This window comes from Haliotis rubra, unplaced genomic scaffold (assembly GCF_003918875.1).
Source record: "Haliotis rubra isolate DU_JTF1 unplaced genomic scaffold, ASM391887v1 Scf396, whole genome shotgun sequence".
Lineage (NCBI taxonomy): Eukaryota > Metazoa > Mollusca > Gastropoda > Lepetellida > Haliotidae > Haliotis > Haliotis rubra.
Window position 1 is genome coordinate 34,289 of NW_025767075.1, and position 19,745 is coordinate 54,033.

The following is a 19,745-nucleotide window of genomic DNA, read 5'->3' on the forward strand; positions in this document are numbered from 1 at the left end:
ATTACTGATAAGCATACTCATCATTCACAGATATAAACACCCGTCTCAGAGATAAGGGGGAACATGCCCAAACATCAAGTCAATGACCAATCTACTTTCAGGTGCTCTAAGTCCTGTCACGTCAACTCTGTCTTCAACAACAACGACCCGGTGTATGGAGACTACGTCCGAACCTGGGACAATGACGTCACAGAACGGTAGTTCTCTCTGATATGTACATATCGTACTCACTTCCTATTCCAGTTCCGATAATTATCTTTGACATCACGGTAAATTGTCGGCAATGTAATCATCTATAGCCATAAAATTAATAACACCTAAAAGCTGATGTCAGTGACAGACACGTGCCGTTTGAAAACAAAAGAAACATCAAGTCAGTGACCAATCTCCTTTCAGGTGTTGCAAGTTCTGTCACGTCAACTCAGTCTTCATCAACAACGGCCCGGTATATGGAGACTACGTCCGTACCTGGGACAGTGACACCACAGAAAGGTTGTTCTCTCTCAGATGAACATATCGTTCTCAGGATATATGCAGGATAACGATATACTGATCAGTGGAGCATGAATTACAGTTTAAATAGGAAGTCAGACCAGACAGAAGTAGTTGTAACTGAACGATTTACAGGTCGTTACAGTGGTGAAATACTTGAGGAAAGTTGCGTTTAGAAAGTGAAATTCTTTATGTAGACATAAAACCCAGGAAGACAGTTTCACTGTGTGTATGTATGTTATTATGAAAAAGTGTAACATGTATGTTGTCATGGGTGTATGCTGTTTCCTAATGGGAATCATTCGAATTAACTGTAACCAACTATGTTTGCACAATACTAACTGTTATGTGTAGCGACCTTTTGACTTAATATATTGCACACACAATGCGATATATTTGGAAATGTCAGGCTGAGAGTTAAACGTCAAAGACTGGGTATTAAACATCTATATCAAATAATACGTGAATTAATTGCCGTTTTAGGCCGTACTGCTTACCACAAAGGTTAGCGGTAGCTATATAGGTGATCCGCAACGATCGTCAAACAATGACAAACAACATTATACTTCTTTGATTCTTCGATTGGCATTCTAGAAGTTGAGGAGATGAAGAATGAGGACAACATTTATGGATATACATAGATATTATCGTTGTCAAGCAAGTGCTTCTACATTAAAATCTATGTCGAAACGTCGCCTATACAGAATAAAAAATAACATTGTCCTCATTCTTAAAGGTCACATGCAACCAAAAAATAAAACATAATTAAAACACAATTATCACTTATTCATGACATATAATATACATTTCTGGATATGAAGAAACATATAAACAAAATTATAAGCGTACAATCGCAAATCAAAAGTGCAATATTGTGTACTTGGGGTTACTTCCCAAGAAACGAAGCAGCCGGCACACCGAACCCAGTCAGAGCGGGTGGGTGTGCACTCAAGTGTAACGGCTGGTTCATTTGCAGATTCTCTCACGGCTCATTGTGTGTGTATATATAGAGATGTTGGGTTTTGTAAATACATGCTCATTTTTTGTGTATAACATTTTGCAATCAACAGACATCATAACATGTCATGTGTTCAAGTATCACACCTGCCTGTCTGTGTAATTACATAATGTGACAGAAACCGAACTCGGGCCATAAGTCAATGCGTTTTGTTTATGGTGTATAGCCTGATTGGTGTTAAGTTCAAATTGCATGTGGTCAGTGATCGCAGCTGTGTATTGAATATTGTCATTAGCAGACAGGCAGGCAGACACACAGGTGTCAATAAAACAAGACATTGAGTTTTGTCTGTGACAACGACATATCTATATCACAGTAAGAAATTCTGTCAATGCTAAATAATGACATTGCTTTTAAGTATCAAACTGAGAAAGTGACTCGGTAAGAAGAACGTGTGATGAAATAGATAAATGAAATTATATAAACAATTAATTTACTGTCATAATATATAAAAAGCTCGCGCCTCTGAGATATCAACAAAACATTAAAAAAATAGCTCACACCAAAGTCTTCACCGAGTATTCACCGGACAACCCGCTTCCAAGCTGCGCGAACCTATTTCACTGCGCATGTGCTATGAGTGCAGCCCAGCTGTTGAAACCAGTTTTCCCCCGAAAAGTCGGGGGAAAATTAGTGAATAGTTTGAACTCCGATTTCGCGCGGTTTTTTTATCGCGTTATTTTTCAAATTTATAAGTTGAATTTGCATTTTTGATGATTTGTTTCGGTAAGTCCATACCGAAAGGTATCAGAATCGGCAAAGTTGTGTTTTACGTTGCATGTGACCTTTAAGCTACATTCTAACCTCGTATTATGACGTCACAGTAACGTCCTCATTGATCGTCCATTACACTATCGTCCCGAGACTTTTGTTTTAAGTTATAGATTACCGTTTTACCTATTCATGGTTAAAGGCTTTTAAAAACAAAAATACCAGTAAGTACCATTTATGCGAAATGCGAGTGGTTTCCTTTTTGGCCTCAAAAGTAACAGGAATAAGGGTTTAGATACTATCGAACAAATTGTTGCTTAAATATACTTCATCTATTTGGAACATGGGTCTGTTTCAATTTCACTGTGTATCTTAGAAAATATTTTAAAAAAACCAAGGTCTGCTGAAATGAATGGCTACGTTCCACAAGCCTAATGCTTAAGAAGTAGGTTCATCATATAAACAGAGATAAACACTCGTCTCTCAGGTTAGGGGGAATATGCCCAAACCTCAAGTGAATGATCAATCTACTTTCAGTAGTTTCAAGTTCTGTCATGTCAACTCTGTCTTCATCAACAACGACCCAGTATACGGAGACCACGTCCGAATCTGGGACAGTGACACCACAGACAGGTAGTTCTCTCTGATGTACATATCGTACTCACTTCCTATTCCAGTTCCGATAATTATCTTTGACATCACAGTAAATAGTCAGCAAAATTAAAAACAGCCAAAAGCTGATGTCAGTGACAGACACGTGCGGTTTGAAAACAACCGAAACATCAAGTCAGTGACCAATCTCCTTTCAGGTGTTGCAAGTCCTGTCACGTCAACTCAGTCTTCATCAACAACGACCCGGTATATGGAGACCACGTCCGTACCTGGGACAGTGACACCACAGAATGGTAGTTTACTTTGACAGTTCCACTTCCTGTTCCACTGGTGAAACATTTAAGATCATGAATTATTGAGTTTAGAAATTGATCTTACATTCGGAAAGATTGTAAGACTGTATTTTTTGTATTAATCATTATGAAAAGGCTGTGTATGTTGTTTCATAATGGGAATGCGATATGGAAATGTTAAGCTAAGAGTAAAGTAAACACCCACAGACATACCAAATAATACGTGAATTAGTTTGGATCCTATTTGTGACGTATTGCTTCGACGCAATTTGAACAATGACAACAACATAGTAATCATTGGAACGTCATAAGCATTATTACATACGCTATTGCATTTTTAAGGATTTACTAAAAGTAGTTACTCTACCGAATAGAAACTCTTTTATGCAACACGAATATATGACAACAATGTCTTTCATGCGAGTATCTATTTACTCATTGACATGTAATCAGCTATTAACCATACCTGATGGAGAACAAAGCACACTGGACAATGTATGCAGACAAACACAAGGCCAGTGTAGAGACTATATTGTATATCAGTTAGCGATATGATTGTCGAGAATGATATGTTGTTATACGTCATCAACACCAGTCTCTGTTTATAGTGTAGCCACACCCAGTAATGTTGTCGATGTTGCTAGAAATGACCCGTCGTGGTACAAAGTCATCTTATCAACCAAGTCAATGAGTCACAGCCTGCGATTTCTGCAATCAGAACACTGTAAAAGTAAAGTATTGTAGCACATGTTACCTCCCCTGACATTTCAAGCTGTGTCCTTATTAGGTCTAGAACCACATTTGGGGTACTAATTTTCAGTGAGACCTTTACATGACATTTTCTCACACTGCAGACATATAACCCCCTCAATCGTCACAAGCTGTATCTGACTGTGTCCTGGACCAAGCATTATACTGTGTTTCAGTCTCTACAGATGACGGTGATACAGACACCATCTACATCGTGGTTGGTGCTGTAGGTGGAGCTGTTCTGCTTGTCGTCGTTGTCGTCGGCATCGTGTGTATCCGACGGAGAAGACAAGCAGCACGGGCAGTGTTTGTACTGAAATGTAACATAAGTTTCGCTAATATAAAATTTTGGCAAAGACATAAATAATAATGTTTAACCTAAAAGGCAGTTTAAATACTGGAAGTAATATCATATATATTGTGCGTTTACAATCAGGTACTTTTATCGATTGTCAGAGTTATATCTTGTTAACGGTCACGGTGCAGCATAACGCCGATCATTTCTCTTTCCAGATCAAAAGGAAGATATGAAAGGAGAAACGAACATTACGGCGTGAGTATATTACAATGACGTACAAAAACATTTTACACAAAACATGGAAGCTCACGCATCCAAATTCACACACAAACACATCTGAACACATACTCACAGGGGACGGTGGGGTAGCCTAGTGGTTAAAGCGTTCGCTCGTCACGCCGAAGACGCGGGTTCGATTCTCCACATGAGTACAATGTGTGCAGCCCATTTCTGGTGTCTCCCGCCGTGATATTGCTGTAATATTGCTAAAAGCGATGTAAAACTAAACTCACTCACTTACTTACGGATCCTCCACGCACACACAGAGAGGGGCTAAGATATGATGCCACACGTCTCCTCCTTTTCCCACTCCCTCACAATGTGAATGTTTAAAGTTGTTTGTTGAAGATTATTTACATTGCTTGTCACACATAAGTTATTTCAGTTTTTCTTCCAGCGCTCAAGTTTATCCAAACGCGGCAAATTGCGACATGGGTATGTTTTATCAATCATCTTATTGTTATTTGTATAACTCGATGATAAAATAACTGAATTTGGAATCAGACTGCAGGTGGCAACTGTGGTACAGGACCTCATGCTATGTTCCCACGATAATATTGTATTTGTCTTCTACATGGAGTCAAATATTTGTATTATACAGCCGATACTTATCTGAATGAGAGCTCCTTTGACGTCCCCGTCTCTCCAATCAACGTTACCCTTGCAATATTTCATGTTTGATAGTCCACGTTCTGTTATGAGTTGTTTTGTATATTTCAGTCGAAAATGAGTTGTATAGACGGTCACGTGATATCTTCCCTACCAACGAAGCTGAAAATCAGGAGGATGACTTCATTATGTCAGGTGACACTGCCTTCTAACATGTCTCTTATAAATGTCACAATGAAGACTTGAAAGGTCGATCTGATCCCATTCTATAATTTTGTCTTAACTATACTACCGACAAAAAATAAAGGAAATGATGAAATGACAATGAATGTGGAATTGCTCTAAATGTCCACAAAAATCAATTTCGGGGGTAAAGATCAATATCTGGTGTGTCCACCATGTTGGGCGACACATTCACGAAACCTTGATGGCATACTGTTGATTAACCTCCGGATGGTTGCCCGTGGTATTGCCCGCCATTCCGCCTGAAGAGCTGCCCACAAGTTGGGCCAGATTGACGGGTGCGGGGTCCCTGGCGTACACCCTCCGGCCGAGAACGTCCCACAGATGCTCAATTGGGGACATGTCTGGGAACTTAGAGGGCCAGTCCAATGTCTGTATACCCTCTCGTCGGAGATAAGCGGTGACGACTTGGGCACGATGTGGTCTGGCATTATCATCTTGGAATTCAAACTTCCTGCCGACAATTCTAGCCAGTGGAGCCACGACAGGACAGAAAATTTCGTCAACATATCGCTGACCAGTCAAGTCTCCATTAACGATGACCAGATCCGATCGCCATTCATGGAATAACGCCCAATACCATGGCACTACCGCCCCCATACTGATCATGGTCAATAATAGCCGCTCTGGCATACCGCTCACCGCTACGACGCCAACAACGTTTTCTGCCATCTGTGAATCGGAGGCAAAACCTTGACTCATCCGAGAACATGGTGTAACGCCAATGGCGCAAGGCTGATACTGCCTAGCCCACACCAGTCTTTGGTGCCTATGGTGAGCTGTGAGGGTGACACACTTCACTGCCCCCCTTGCTTTCAGACGGGTTTGATAGAGTCGGTTCTTAACGGTTAATACTGAAATTCGTCGTCCAGTTATTGTACGGAATTCCCTATTGATAGCAGGTGCTGATTCGAACCTATTGCATAGGGCCATTAATGTAATGAGACCATCTTGTCTAGGTGTCGTTGAGTTTGGTCTACCATGCCCAGGTCTCATTGCAGCCCCACCCGTTTGACGGTAGTTGTCCCACAGGTTTGAAATTACACTTTTTGATTTACCCAACACACGGACAAGTGGCACAGTGGTGTTCCCCCTTCTATCATACCCACAATTCTCCAATTTGTCTGTTCATTGAGATACTGCCTCGGAGGCATTTTTCAGCGTGTATTCACCTCAATTGTATTAGTGATTCAAACTCTTAGTTTTGTCGGTAGTGTATCATAATATTTGTTTATACTTACATAAGTGGATGTGTTTTCTTGAATACTGGTATTTGCCATGAGTTTATTTTAACATTATAATGTTTCTCCAGATGCATACGCGAGTGTGGATATGTTAACTACGAGCACGTGCACACCACGTGAGCAGGGTGCGTCATGTGACGTCAACGTAGACAACCTGTATGCTAAACCTGATAAAAGCAGGTCTTCAGATGTTCAACAAGGTGAGGCTGATCGATTGTTTAGTTTATTATCCATGATGCAGTCATTAATAAAGGTAAATACGTGGCACGACCTGTTCAGGTCAGAAATGGTCATCGCTGACCTGTGTTTGTTGTCAGAGACGACTAAAGTGACCGGGGCATCACACCCGTGGACGTGGTTGATGCATCTTATGCGTGTCAACGTTTGACCGCTGCGTACCACCACTGGTCCAGAAACGATTATTTACACACTACTGCAACGTTAGAAATACCCGCCTGCCCGACCGACCGGGACGGGTTATTTTCAACACGGACTGCCAGATTCTCAAATTCACCTGCCCGACGGTCGGGTTAAAATTTAGACATGTATGATTAGTATTTTTTGCTGGCAGGTACGTTTTGGTCAGGGCTGGCAAGAATTACATCTAACCAGCCCTGTGGTCTTGCTGAAATGTTTGGGAGTTTCATACCCTGACTACTGAAACATAGCTGAGTGCGGGTGAGACAACCAACAAACAAACAAACCAACATATGGGAGGCACATTGAAAACCCATTGTGTGAACATCAGTTTCAGACATATATGCTGTAGTAAAGAAACCCAAGAAGAAGAGACAAGATGATCCAAAGGTGTCTGAAGATGTCAACACTGGGGACGTGTACGCCAAACCCAACAAGGGTTGAAGGACATGTTATATGCGGGAAATATAGCAACCAAAGACTTTTAGCTTAAAGCATCGTATCATTCCGATTCAATCATAAACTTGTGGTTTTCAATGACTGTCAAATAGTGATGATACCAGGTATAGATTAAATGTGAGGTGCAACCTGTCCCAACTGCATTCTTGAAATGTTGAATACATTTTACGCACATTTGGTAAAAAGTATTATAATGAATGCAACATTTGATGCTCATAGCTTATACATTTGTAACTGTTACTTGTAATGCACGCAATCTGAATTTTCACTCTTAATTTTCTTGATTTGACAGGATTGTTTCTGTTTGCCATCATACTGACGAAAAAGTAATCTTGTTTTGAAAGATTATGTTATATGTTAACCAGTCCTTTCATTGTGACAACAACATATTGTTTGAGATGTAGTGTAGTGGAAATTCGTATGAACGAAATCAGTGCTCGCCTATGCCCTGCTCCAATAGTCGTAAGAAACGAGCACAATGAAACCGCGATAGTCGGGAACATTCCGAGATCCGGACGTTTGCTTTGTGAAGGTCTGTGTTTACCTATTGGGATTTGGAAACACCTGTTTGGGAATAGCTTATGAAACGTTTCTAATATATGTGTATATATACTATCACCAAAAAGTAGGGGATATCGGACTTTGATGGCTGATGAGAGCCAACGTGTGAAAACGAGAACGGAACAAATGATGAAGAACTGTTAAGGGACCATATGGAATTTTATTCCATACATTTGATAATGCCAAAGAAACAAGGACATTCTGTGGTATGGGTCAAACTACACCAAGGGTCAATCTGCAAATTTACCATATGGTAAAAACCAAGTCAATAATGGGTAAATCCCCTCTGTTGGCCAAACAAGCACGGATCCGACGTGGCATACTCCTTATGAGGCGTCGCAAGTCATTTTGATTGACATTATTCCACTCTTCTTGCAATGCAGCGGCAAGTTCTTGGAGAGTAGTGGGTCGTTGTTGACGTCGTCGTAAGCGCTGTCCAAGCATGTCCCAGACATGTTCGAAAGGTCTGGACTTAAGGCTGGCCATGGTAATCTGGTGATATTCTGCTGTTGGAGGTATTCAGTGACAATCCTAGCCCTGTGACATCTGGCGTTGTCTTCTTGGAAGATGAAACGGCGGCCATGGCGTCGAGCAAATGGCACAACATGGGCTGCCAGGATGTTGTCTCGGTAGTACTGACCTGTGACACGTCCAGCAACAACATGTAGTCCGTTTTTCCAGCCGCAGTGATGTCACCCCACACCATTACTGATCCCCCTCCAAAACGATCATGCCTAATGACGTTGACATGTGGAAACGTTCGTTACGTCTACGCCAAACCCTGTTGCGTCTATCAACGAAGTCTAACACGAATCTGGACTCATCAGAGAACATTACATTGTTCCAACGTCGATAATCCAGCGTTGGCGTTCTAAACACCAAAAACGTCTTGCCCTAATGTGACCATCTCTCAAGCAGGGAATGACACGAGGACGCCGTGCGTGTAATTGACCACTATGCAGTCGATTTCTGATGGTCTAGTCACTCACTCTAACACCAGCACCTGCTTGCAGTCGATCTCTAATCTGATTGGCTGTTATGAGACGATATCTTAAGGCTGTAGTACGGATAAATCTATCCTGAGCCGCAGTTGTCGCCCTTGGTCTACCTGAGCGTTGTCTGTCGTTGACAGATTGTGTGTCACGGTATCTGGACCATAATCTACTGATGACGGACTGTGAAACGTTCAAATGAGTGCCACAAGGGTCTGTGTTGTGCCGACCTGTAGCATGCCAAGGGCACGTAACCTGTCATCTTGAGAAAGTCTGCGCATGTCTCAAAGTTGTTAACAGAGTTCTAAAACAACCAAATTGATGTTTGCTTATTCCAATTTCCTCTGTTAATGACGAGAAACGTCACATCTAACAACGTGCAAATTTCAGGTTCAACCCCCATGATCATCACAGTTACCACGTGCATATTGTGGGCATGTCAGTGCTGTGTTTGGGCGATAATTTTACGGAAAATGATTACTCTCAAAGGGTAGATAATACTTTCCTTGATAATCATTACTAGAACAATGCATGTGAAATGGAATATCCCCTACTCTTTTTGGATAGTATATATGAACGCAGATTACAGCTTAATCCCTATTGTATGTTATCACTTCACAAGATGGTGCTGTTCAAAGTATATAACGCTTGGCATGTCATGGTCTCCTAATGACATGACAACGTAACGCTCACTTTTATTGCTATTCATAGACCGTGTTATAAATATTTTTAAATAATGTTGTTATGTTTAAATATGTATAACGACTTTGCTTTATAATATTGTGTTGTATTTGTGATTCTCTTGTGAACATGTATTCTTGGTCATGTAGCGCTATGGCTGAAATGTGCTGATGCAACACTAAGTGTTTTATGGACTCATTTATAGAATGGTTCACCATGTCCATGTTTTCTGGTAAAACTTTGCTAACATAACTGCTTTCCTTTTGTGGATCCTCATTCAATAAAGGCTGATTTCCTTCTTAATGTTTCATTGAAGTTCTGTCATTGCGACAACATTGTATAGTTGACTGACTGACTGAGTTACGCCGCTTTTAGCAATATTCCAGCAACATCACGGCGTGGGACACCAGAAATGGGCTTCACACATTGTACCAATGTGGGGATTCGAACCCGGGTCTTCGGCGTGACGAGCCAACGCTTTAACCACTAGGCTACCCCACCGCCCATTGTATAGTTGAACATGAATATAGACTCACCATTCTGGTTAGAGATAGTTTATCAGAATGATACACACACAACCTTTATTATTTGCCTTCATAAAGGATAACGACAGACAAGGGTCATTTGTAGCCGGAAAGTCACGGAACTATGGATATCAATGGACAACTTATCATTTGTATGTTGGCGAGATATGCAGTGAATGCTGGAGCTGTAGTGCAATGTTGTATTGAACAGATGTGCAGTTGTATCACATTGTGTATGCAGGCTGTGACAGGAAAACCCGAACTGGTGTAGTTCACTACAATGACACCAACAAGCATCGGATTTGTGCAAATGAAAGGTTCCTATCCCATCTAAGGGATGTAACTCTGTACATGAAGTTGTAGAAAAATCAGCACCTATGCGTTTGTAACAATACTACGGTCTGAATAACATTTCTGGATACAAACCTAAGATTTTGCAGCTCTATTCCTCTCCAATATCGGGGTTCATAATTCAATGAACGCACATAATGGGAGTATACACCCTCTATTGCTCAAAGGAGCACACAGAGGTTTCCTGGGCAAGACAAAATGAAATGTAACTTGGGCACGACCTCGTCATATAACATCTGGTTCAGGGTATTTATCATAACTGAATAGACATATGGTGAACTGGACGATGGACGAGGATGAAAGCCCATGCACAAAAGTGTCAACAACAACACATCCCTTGGTGTGGTAATGCACAACTACCCCGTTCATAATGAGATCAGTAGCCTGACTATATTTCCTTTGGGTTTTAAAATCGTGGTTGAATATTAACCATATAAAATAACGATGGTAGAAATGTACCAGTGTCATACCGTCATTTTGTAACAATACACGTCTAGTCATTTTTTCATTTATAGAGATTCATACCCATGCAAATAAGTATTGCCCTCCTATACTCAGACGCAGCTTCCTATGGGTTCCAATACCAGTACTTTGTTGGTACTGCTTCTGAAGCATATTATATTGTTTAACTGAACGATATAACCCTGACTAAAATGATTGAGAAATCAAAGCACATTATGTACCTCCATTACAAAAACAGACAAAAGAAAACTGTTTTTCCTTTTTCTAAAAAATCAGATGATGTGGAGAAGGGTTCGATTATTACAACATATTACTTTCAAAAATAATGTTTAGAAATGTTTGGCTAGTTGTTATGACACTGGGACGTGGCGTGGGGCTGCAGGTGCTCCATCACCAACACCTGGGCGTGATCATGCTGACATTGTAAATGTTGGACCAGTTCTAGCTGGAGATACTCCTCTTCAAAATCTGCAGGCAGAGATATCCATGGCAATGAATTCCAATTCTGTGACACTTGATTGCCAGTTTGAGGAGGAGCCAGACATACGTCCGTACGAGTGATGAGCAATGGTCAAAATAGGTTAGAGACATGTTCAGTCTCTCCCTCTTTTTTTGAGGACGTCATGCATTGTGTTATATACCGGCAGTCCCCCGCGTAGCAGACGTCCAGACGATGGCATGCTCGAGAGATGGCTTGCCAAAGAATTATTGACAGAAGAGCAAAATGAACCAATAGTTCGATTACATCGGAATGGTTTGAAGAATTGTGAGATGGCTACTTTAATAAGAATTCATATGATAATGTCCCTGTACATAGCCTAGCTCTCGTGAGACTCCCTGGAAACTTCTGGCAGCATGGCCTGGCCTGCACAATTCCAAGATAATAGTATCGAAAATGCTTGGACATGTGTGAACATCAAACACCATCTGGAGTAATCTGTGAAAAAATTAACTCTCGCCAGAATTTAGGCGCATCATCACATTACTACAAATTGTAGATACTCTTATTTTAACCTCATTAAGAATTACACAAGAAATACTGTGTTCATGATCATCATGTGACACACTGCTTCCCTCCAGAAACTAAACTGACATACAAAATGAAGTAGACAGACCAGTTGGCGTTTTGGGATCACTTTTATAAACAAAACAAACTAAGAAACGTCGTAAATATTTCAGAAAGAGTTTTGATTGTCACGTTCATTGCATGCATGTTGACCAAACACCACAGATATTGTACCCTGTTGCGACATTGGCAGCGCCTCAAGTTCCTTGCCCAGCGTAGGCGGTTCAGGCGATGTTGGCGGATTAATGACTTGCAAACCCCGAAATGGATGACCACAGGACGCAGTCAGTAGTTCCAGCTGATCCGGTGAGGTGGACATCGCTGCTGATGCTGATGGGTACACTGTGAGCATCCGGTGGTGTAGAAGCGGTATTTGAAGGTGATGGTCATCTTGCAGGTCGCCACTCTCGGTTTTCCAGTTCTGGTGTCAAGTGCCCGACCAGTTGGGTTGTCTGGTGGTGGTCTGCCTTGTACAGCCGAACGTTGGCTCGGTCTCGCGTCGCTGCTGATAGTCTTCGCACTTTCATGTGGGCCCTTGACAGTTATATATGTAGCAGGGCAGTGAATGTAATAAACTACAAACACACGCTACGGGTGTGAGCTATTGCCTGAAGGAGCATTTATTAGTCGATAATTCACCCTGAAACATTTATAGAAATAATGATACATTAATACTACACATAATAAAATCATCAATGTTGCAATAGGTCATACTAGTAGTTGTAAACAGACTAGATAACATACCATACACAGTAAGGTTACAACCAATCTTGCCAAGTATATAGCACAATATATATTTATAAATATTCTAATTGCAATAAGATTATGAACTTTTATACAAATTGTACTCATATAGTAATTGGGTAGGAGGTTAACTGATCTATATTACACTTCTTAAGTAATGGATATACATGTAGTTAATTGTACAAAACAGTATGACACATCTAATAATCATACAAATCTCAAATGGACAATACAAGCAATGCGCCTACCCTGTGGATGAGACTTAGATAATAGCAAACACTTAGTTTACTTTAATAGAACAAGTTAAATGTACTGCAACATATAAATGCAATAATATAAATATACAGAGATATATTGAACTGACCTGATTTGAACAGTCCCTGTCAACTTGTCTGTGGAGTGACTTTGTGCAGACTGAGTGCAAGCTATTAGACAAAGGGTTTAACTTGGAGGGTTAGCTTGGCCAATCAGTTTAGCACGTCATGGCTTGAGTTTGTTAAGGGCTTGAGGGACACATGACCTATATCACAACTTGAATTAAATTCAAGATTATTATAGGAAATTATACAAATGCCATATGCACATCATGATAGCTTACCAGCCTAGCAATATTTAATCAACATATTTTACAAGTTCCTTCATACAGGAATATGCAATAATATACAGGCTTACCAGGCCAGCTGAATACAACCTACAGCTTTACATATATACATATAATATAGGAAAAGGCAATATTTTAATGGCTTGCCAACCCCAAAACATACAAACACATACAGTATTATAATGGCTTGCCAGCCCAGTAGCTTTCAGATATACATTTCATAGAGAAATGTACAATATTCTAATGGCTTGCCAGCCCATAGCTTTCAAATATATATTTCATATAGAAATATGCAATATTCTAATGGCTTGCCAGCTCAAAGAAGAACAAACTCATGCAGTATTATATTGGCTTGCCAGCCAAAACCTTCATATAGAATAGATGCAACATTATAATGACTTGCCAGGCCAATGAACAATACATGAAGCTTACAGCTTACTAAATTTGTTCATCTCTACTCCAATGATCCAGTCAAATTGATGACCTGAAACAGTAAATATGATTAATCACACATGGACGATTTTACATAATATGACACACATAAAAAAGCTTAAAGATGTATGGTCTTGTTTGCACAAGCGAGAGAACGAATTTAAATTCATCAACCTTACATATACCCTTAATCAACGCCACCTGGCGGAATCGCCAGTCACGTGGCTGTAGTTACACACATATATCTTAACTATCCTACTGATAAATATATATGTACAGAATAGAAAACATTAAAATAATAAAATCCCTATGTACAAAGTTATATCTGCCACACACTTCCCCCCTTCCTTGAAATGACGTCCTCGTCATTTTTTTCTTTCCGGTGACCAAATCCAGTAATGCATCGGAAAGACGTTTTGGTTGGCCCTCGAGCACCCCCTCCTCTATTAGAGAACTGAGATAGTTTGCTCGAGCTAACCAGTCTGGTTGAGTAACTGCCGAAAGTGCAAACTCGCCTCTGCCCATCCAACTGGGTGGTCTCCGATCTCGAACGGATCTCCCTGGTTGAGGGTCTGGTGGCAGTGGTGTATCAGCAGCAGGCTCTCTATCTGGTGGGACATCCACAACCTGAACTGGAGGTTCTGTGGCTGGTGGGACATCCACAGGATGAGCTGGAGGTTCTGTGTCTGCTCGGACATCCACAGGCTGAACTGGAGATTCTTCCGAATGCTGTTCGTGTTCTTCAGCTTCTACAGTTTCCTCAGTTTCAAAGTTGGTCTGGTCCTCATTCTCAGTATCTTCATTCAGCTTATCTTCAAGTGGCCTGTCAGCTTGATAAAGAGCTGACCCTGAAGAATCCAAATGTTGAGTGGAGATGAACACAATGTCTTCTCCTTCGTCTAGTCCCTCTTCACTCTGTGAGCTTCCTGTGGTGTCTTCTGTGGGTGTCTGCTTAACGTTTGGTGTTGGTTGTGAAGGCTTGTTTTTTCTTGGTTTGGGAAGTAATAAATTCCTATGCAAGGTTCTTGTCCGTCCTTGTCCATTCTCCTTACCAAGGACAAACACTGGTATGGATGGATTTGGTTGGTTCAAGATAACATAAATGTCTTGCTCCCATTTGTCAGCTAACTTGTGCTTGCCATCTAATGCAACAACCTTCATAAGTACTCTGTCACCTTTTTCAAGAATGGCTGCTCTAGATTTCTGGTCGTAGAGACTCTTGTTCCTGGACTGGGATTTCCTGGCAGCAGTAGCGGCTATGTCATAGGCCTGGGTGAGGCGATCTTTCAATTCATTAGTGCAACTGGCCATGGACTTCTGCTTGGCTGTCTCCATGTCAAGTCCAAAGGCTATGTCCACTGGGAGACGTGGATGGCGTCCATACATCAAAAAGAATGGTGCAAAGCCTGTAGATTCATGGCGAGTACAGTTGTATGCATGCACTAATGGTCCAACGTGGGCTCGCCAATTCTTCTTACTGTCCGGATCAAGAGTCCCAAGCATGTTGCAGAGAGTCCTGTTGAAGCGTTCACACATTCCATTCCCCATTGGGTGGTATGGTGTAGTCCGTGACTTGTTGATCTTCAGCAGCTGACATAACTCCTGCATGAGCTTACCAGTGAAGTTGGCTCCTTGATCCGAGTGGATGCGTTTAGGAATCCCGTAATGTATGATGAAATTGTTGAAGAAAACTTCAGCAGTTGTCTTGGCCGTCATGTTCTTGGTTGGGTAGGCCTTGGCATAACGGGTGAAGTGGTCAGTCACTAATAGAACATGTTGCTGCCCACCCTTTGATGGCTCTAGAGTGAGAAAGTCCATGCACACAAGCTCTAGAGGCTGTGAGGTTTCTATACTGACCAGTGGTGCTCTTCCCGTTGGTGTTTTACCACGCAAACATGGTACACATTGTTGAACATGGGCCTCTACATCCTTTGTCATTCCAGGCCAATAAAATCTGTCTTTGATAAGTGCCAAGGTCCTGTCTCTCCCTGGATGTCCAACATTGTCATGGAGACTTCGTAATGCGGCCGATCGACATCTGGTTGGAAGGACTAACTGTTCCTGTTCTTCTCCATCTCTGTTGATGACTCGATACAGAACACCTCGCTTCAGTTGAAAGTGTTGAAAACTCTTCAACAGGGTTGTCATCTCTTGATTCCCAAGAAACTGTGTCCTATCTGGTCTTGTCTTATTTCATCGCGGCAATCAAGACCATCAACAGCCTCAGCCGACTGATGCATCATAACAAATAAAGAAGTTGTTATCCATAAAGTTTTATACTTTTCTATTGTAAGTCACAAGAAAAACACTTTTCAAAACAGTAGTTTTTTTTCTTTGAAAAAATCCCAAAACACCGCGTATATACTTTGTTCTGAACATTAATTTATATATTTGCAGTATCGCTGCATGTGGTTCATTGACTGCGCAGAAATGTAGCGGACAAGGGGAGGTAACAGTTGCGATTTAAGATACCACATGTGCGATACATTTATGTGTTGGCCACCGGTAAGTGATGATGAAGGGCGTTCAAGATTTGTAACCATCCCTGAATAAATATAGGAACGTATCAAAATCTTGTTCATATGATACGGTAGAGCGTTAGTTTGGAGCTAGTCGGAATAAACACTCGTCAAAACCTCACGTGTGATCGCGACTATACTAGTTGCTTAGTAAGCAGCATTGTTGTCATGCAAAATATACAGAAGCTCCATACAGCGACGACGCTGCGTGTTCTGTTGACAGCATGAACATCCCATGTAGCATGCGCAGCCAACGAGCTATTATCATAACATGGCGTCAAAATGGCGATTGACGATCATCGTTCGAAGCGAGGATGTTTATAGCGGGGTTTTGAGATAAAGGTATGAGTCAATTGAATGTTTATGAAGTGACGATACATTTCAGAAATGTATGAACTGCTGTCATAAACTGTCAAAGCCGAACATTGTTGTTATAATGAATATCAACTCGACATGCGCGTCTTGCACTTGAGAATATTGAATTATTTACTCTCAATACGTTTTTTTTTTTAGACTCTGTATATAGTGTTTTCGGATGCTTAGGAACAGTTCCTTGTTTTTCACAATTTTCGATTATCGCATAAACAGTTGTAAAACATGTCACTAACGTATCAAAGGGAAAGATTTCCGCCCGTAACCCCCGTTTTTTTAATCATTCTATGTCAAAGAATACAATGGCTTGTGTAGATGTTTTTTTTATAGAAAGCGTGCCCTGACCCTAACCCTAATCCAAACCCTAAACCTAACATAATGTTAAATTTAAACCTTAACCCTAACACCTAGAAATAATCATAATATATAGAATACATTTCAAGCGTGGGGAATACTATCATAACAGTGCTATATCGGGTATTCATTTGGAGCACGTTTAAAGAGACGTATGCCCGATTTATTACTTATCTGTATCATATGCAGTTGGGTCCAAAGACACAAGGAATACTGAAACGAGTACAAGACACGAATAATCTGTATCATGACGTGTTTTCCAAACTGTACCAATGTAAATCTTGGTTAGAAGACTTAATTGATGATGATTATGAAGACATGACATCTGATGTAGAGAGTGAAGGACTGGACGATGAGAAAGGGCAATAATACAACATGTAAAGTAGACATTTGGGAGAGCTCCTATCCTAAAGCCTACTCATTTGAAACGGAGCTAATAAACAATGAAATCTGTATATCTTTCTTGTTTCTTAATGTACCCGTGAAGGTGCGGGTTAGAATGAGCCTTTAGTAACCCATGCTTGTCGTAAGAGGCGACTAACGGGATCGGGTGGTGAGGCTCGCTGGCATGATTGACACATCTCATCATCATATCCCAATTGGGTAGATCGATGCTCATGCTGTTGATCTCTGGATTGTCTGGTCCAGACTCGATTATTTACAGACCATATAGCTGGGATATTACTGAGTGCAAGATAAAACTAAACTCACTCACTCGCTTAATGCATCGCTGGAGGATTAACATGAGACAACTGTTCGTTGTACAAATCTTTGTTTTACAACTGATAAATAATCCTCCCTATGTCACTGAATACATTTAACCTACAATACAATTCTTAACACCAGGAGGTCCTAACCTTTTCATACCCCACACACTACAGTCACAAGAAGCTTACACCAGTATTTCATTGTACTGTCTGTGGAATAAGAGCGGCTAACGGCATGTGAGTAACCTATGTGTCACATGATGTCAAATAAGTGTCATAAACATGGACATAAGATGGGTTTTTTATGTTTGCAATTTGAGAGTAAAATTTTAAAATTTTGAGTAACAGTATTGGAAAGTTTTACAGGAGAACAGGTTTGTTTTCTTATTCAGTAATATATATGACAAATGCTAAATCATTTCATTACTGTACAATCAAACTACTTGAGATATTCAGTGACCATCAGTCCTCAACTGCTTACTATTTCCTGTATTTAATTCCGGTCAGACACTTCTCTCTCTACATAACGGAAGCTGACCATTTGTCAGCATACATTCAACATCACATTGAAAATTATCCATGCCATGTACTCATGATTACACTCTGACCTTTAAACAACGGAAGCTGACCATTTGTGACACTACACCACGCTGAAAATAATCATCAACCATGTACACATGATTACAGTCTGACCTTTAACTTACAATAAAACGATTTCCTCAGGTTCTGAATCTCTGGTGTCCTTAGGGCAAATGACAGCCTTTACCAATTTAAATGACTGGATGCTTGCTTTTTGTTACTATCAAAATGAGCAAGCGATTCTGCTGTTATATATATTCAGAGGCTAAGCATTAGTCTAAAGACCGTTTATTTTTCGAAACATTAAGACTTGTGTGAACACTCGAGTCAAAATGGCAAACTCATAAAATAATACCACTCAAGGTGAACCTGAAGGTCATACTACACCTGGACCGGATTTCCCAGGGAATCTCCCTTAGGGAAGGAGAGGTGGGGTTCGAACAAATCGATTAAGGTCAGGTCACAAAGGTCGGACAGGGACCTATGTTATCGTCACACAAAGGTCATAACCTATGGTCATAAAAAGAAAATGGGATATGAGACTCACCCCCTTACAACACATAAAACAATAAAACCTGTATAATAAACACATATGAACACAAACATGCGCGCCCACGGATCCTCCCTCCTCTCCACCACTCCCCGCCCCTCCAACGCAAACACATGGGGCACCAAATAAAAACGTTTACAGGCGGTTTGTTGAAGATTATTTGCATTGTAGTCACCTATATAAGATATTTCAGCTGTTCTTCCAGCACTCCAGATTATCAAAACAGGACAAGCTGCCACACAGGTAGGTTTATCGTATTGTCATTTGCATAAACCAGTGACAAAATAACCTAATTTGGAATCATGCTGCAGGTGGCAACTGTGGTACAGGAACTCATTCTCATGCATCGTTCCTATGATAATGTTGTACCTGTGTCCTACATGGAGTGAAGCATTGTTATTATTCAGCGGATGCTTATCTAAAACCCGTGAAGATTCGGTTTAGAATTGGTTTCAGCAACCCATGCTTGTCGTAAGACTCGACTAACGGGATCGGGTGGTCAGGCTCGCTAACTAGGTTGACACTTGTCATCGTATCCCAATTGTGTAGAACGATGCTCATACTGTTGATCACTGGAATGTCTGGTCCAGACGCGATTATTTACCGACCACAGTCATATAGCTGGAATATTGTTGAGTGCGTCGTTAAACAACCAACAAAACAAAACGAACCTATTATACAGCAAGTACTTATCTGTATGAGAGTTCTTTTGACGTCTCTCAGTGTCTCCAGTCAACGTTACCCTTGCAATTTTTCACGATTTATATTTCACGCTCTGTTATAAGTTATTTTGTATGTTTCAGTCGAAAATGAGTTATATGGACG

At 40.8% G+C, this 19,745-nt stretch overlaps 1 protein-coding gene across 1 annotated transcript in view; it reads left to right on the forward strand.

The window, feature by feature from the left end:
- Nucleotides 1-19,745, forward strand: part of LOC124286911 (mucin-5AC-like) — a 115,657-nt gene that overhangs the window by 19,999 nt on the left and 75,913 nt on the right. Inside the window, exons 6-8 of the mRNA XM_046723356.1 lie at nt 397-492; nt 2,759-2,854; nt 3,031-3,126. Coding sequence (XP_046579312.1) covers nt 397-492; nt 2,759-2,854; nt 3,031-3,126 — 288 coding nt within the window. The remainder of the gene's footprint in view (nt 1-396; nt 493-2,758; nt 2,855-3,030; nt 3,127-19,745) is intronic.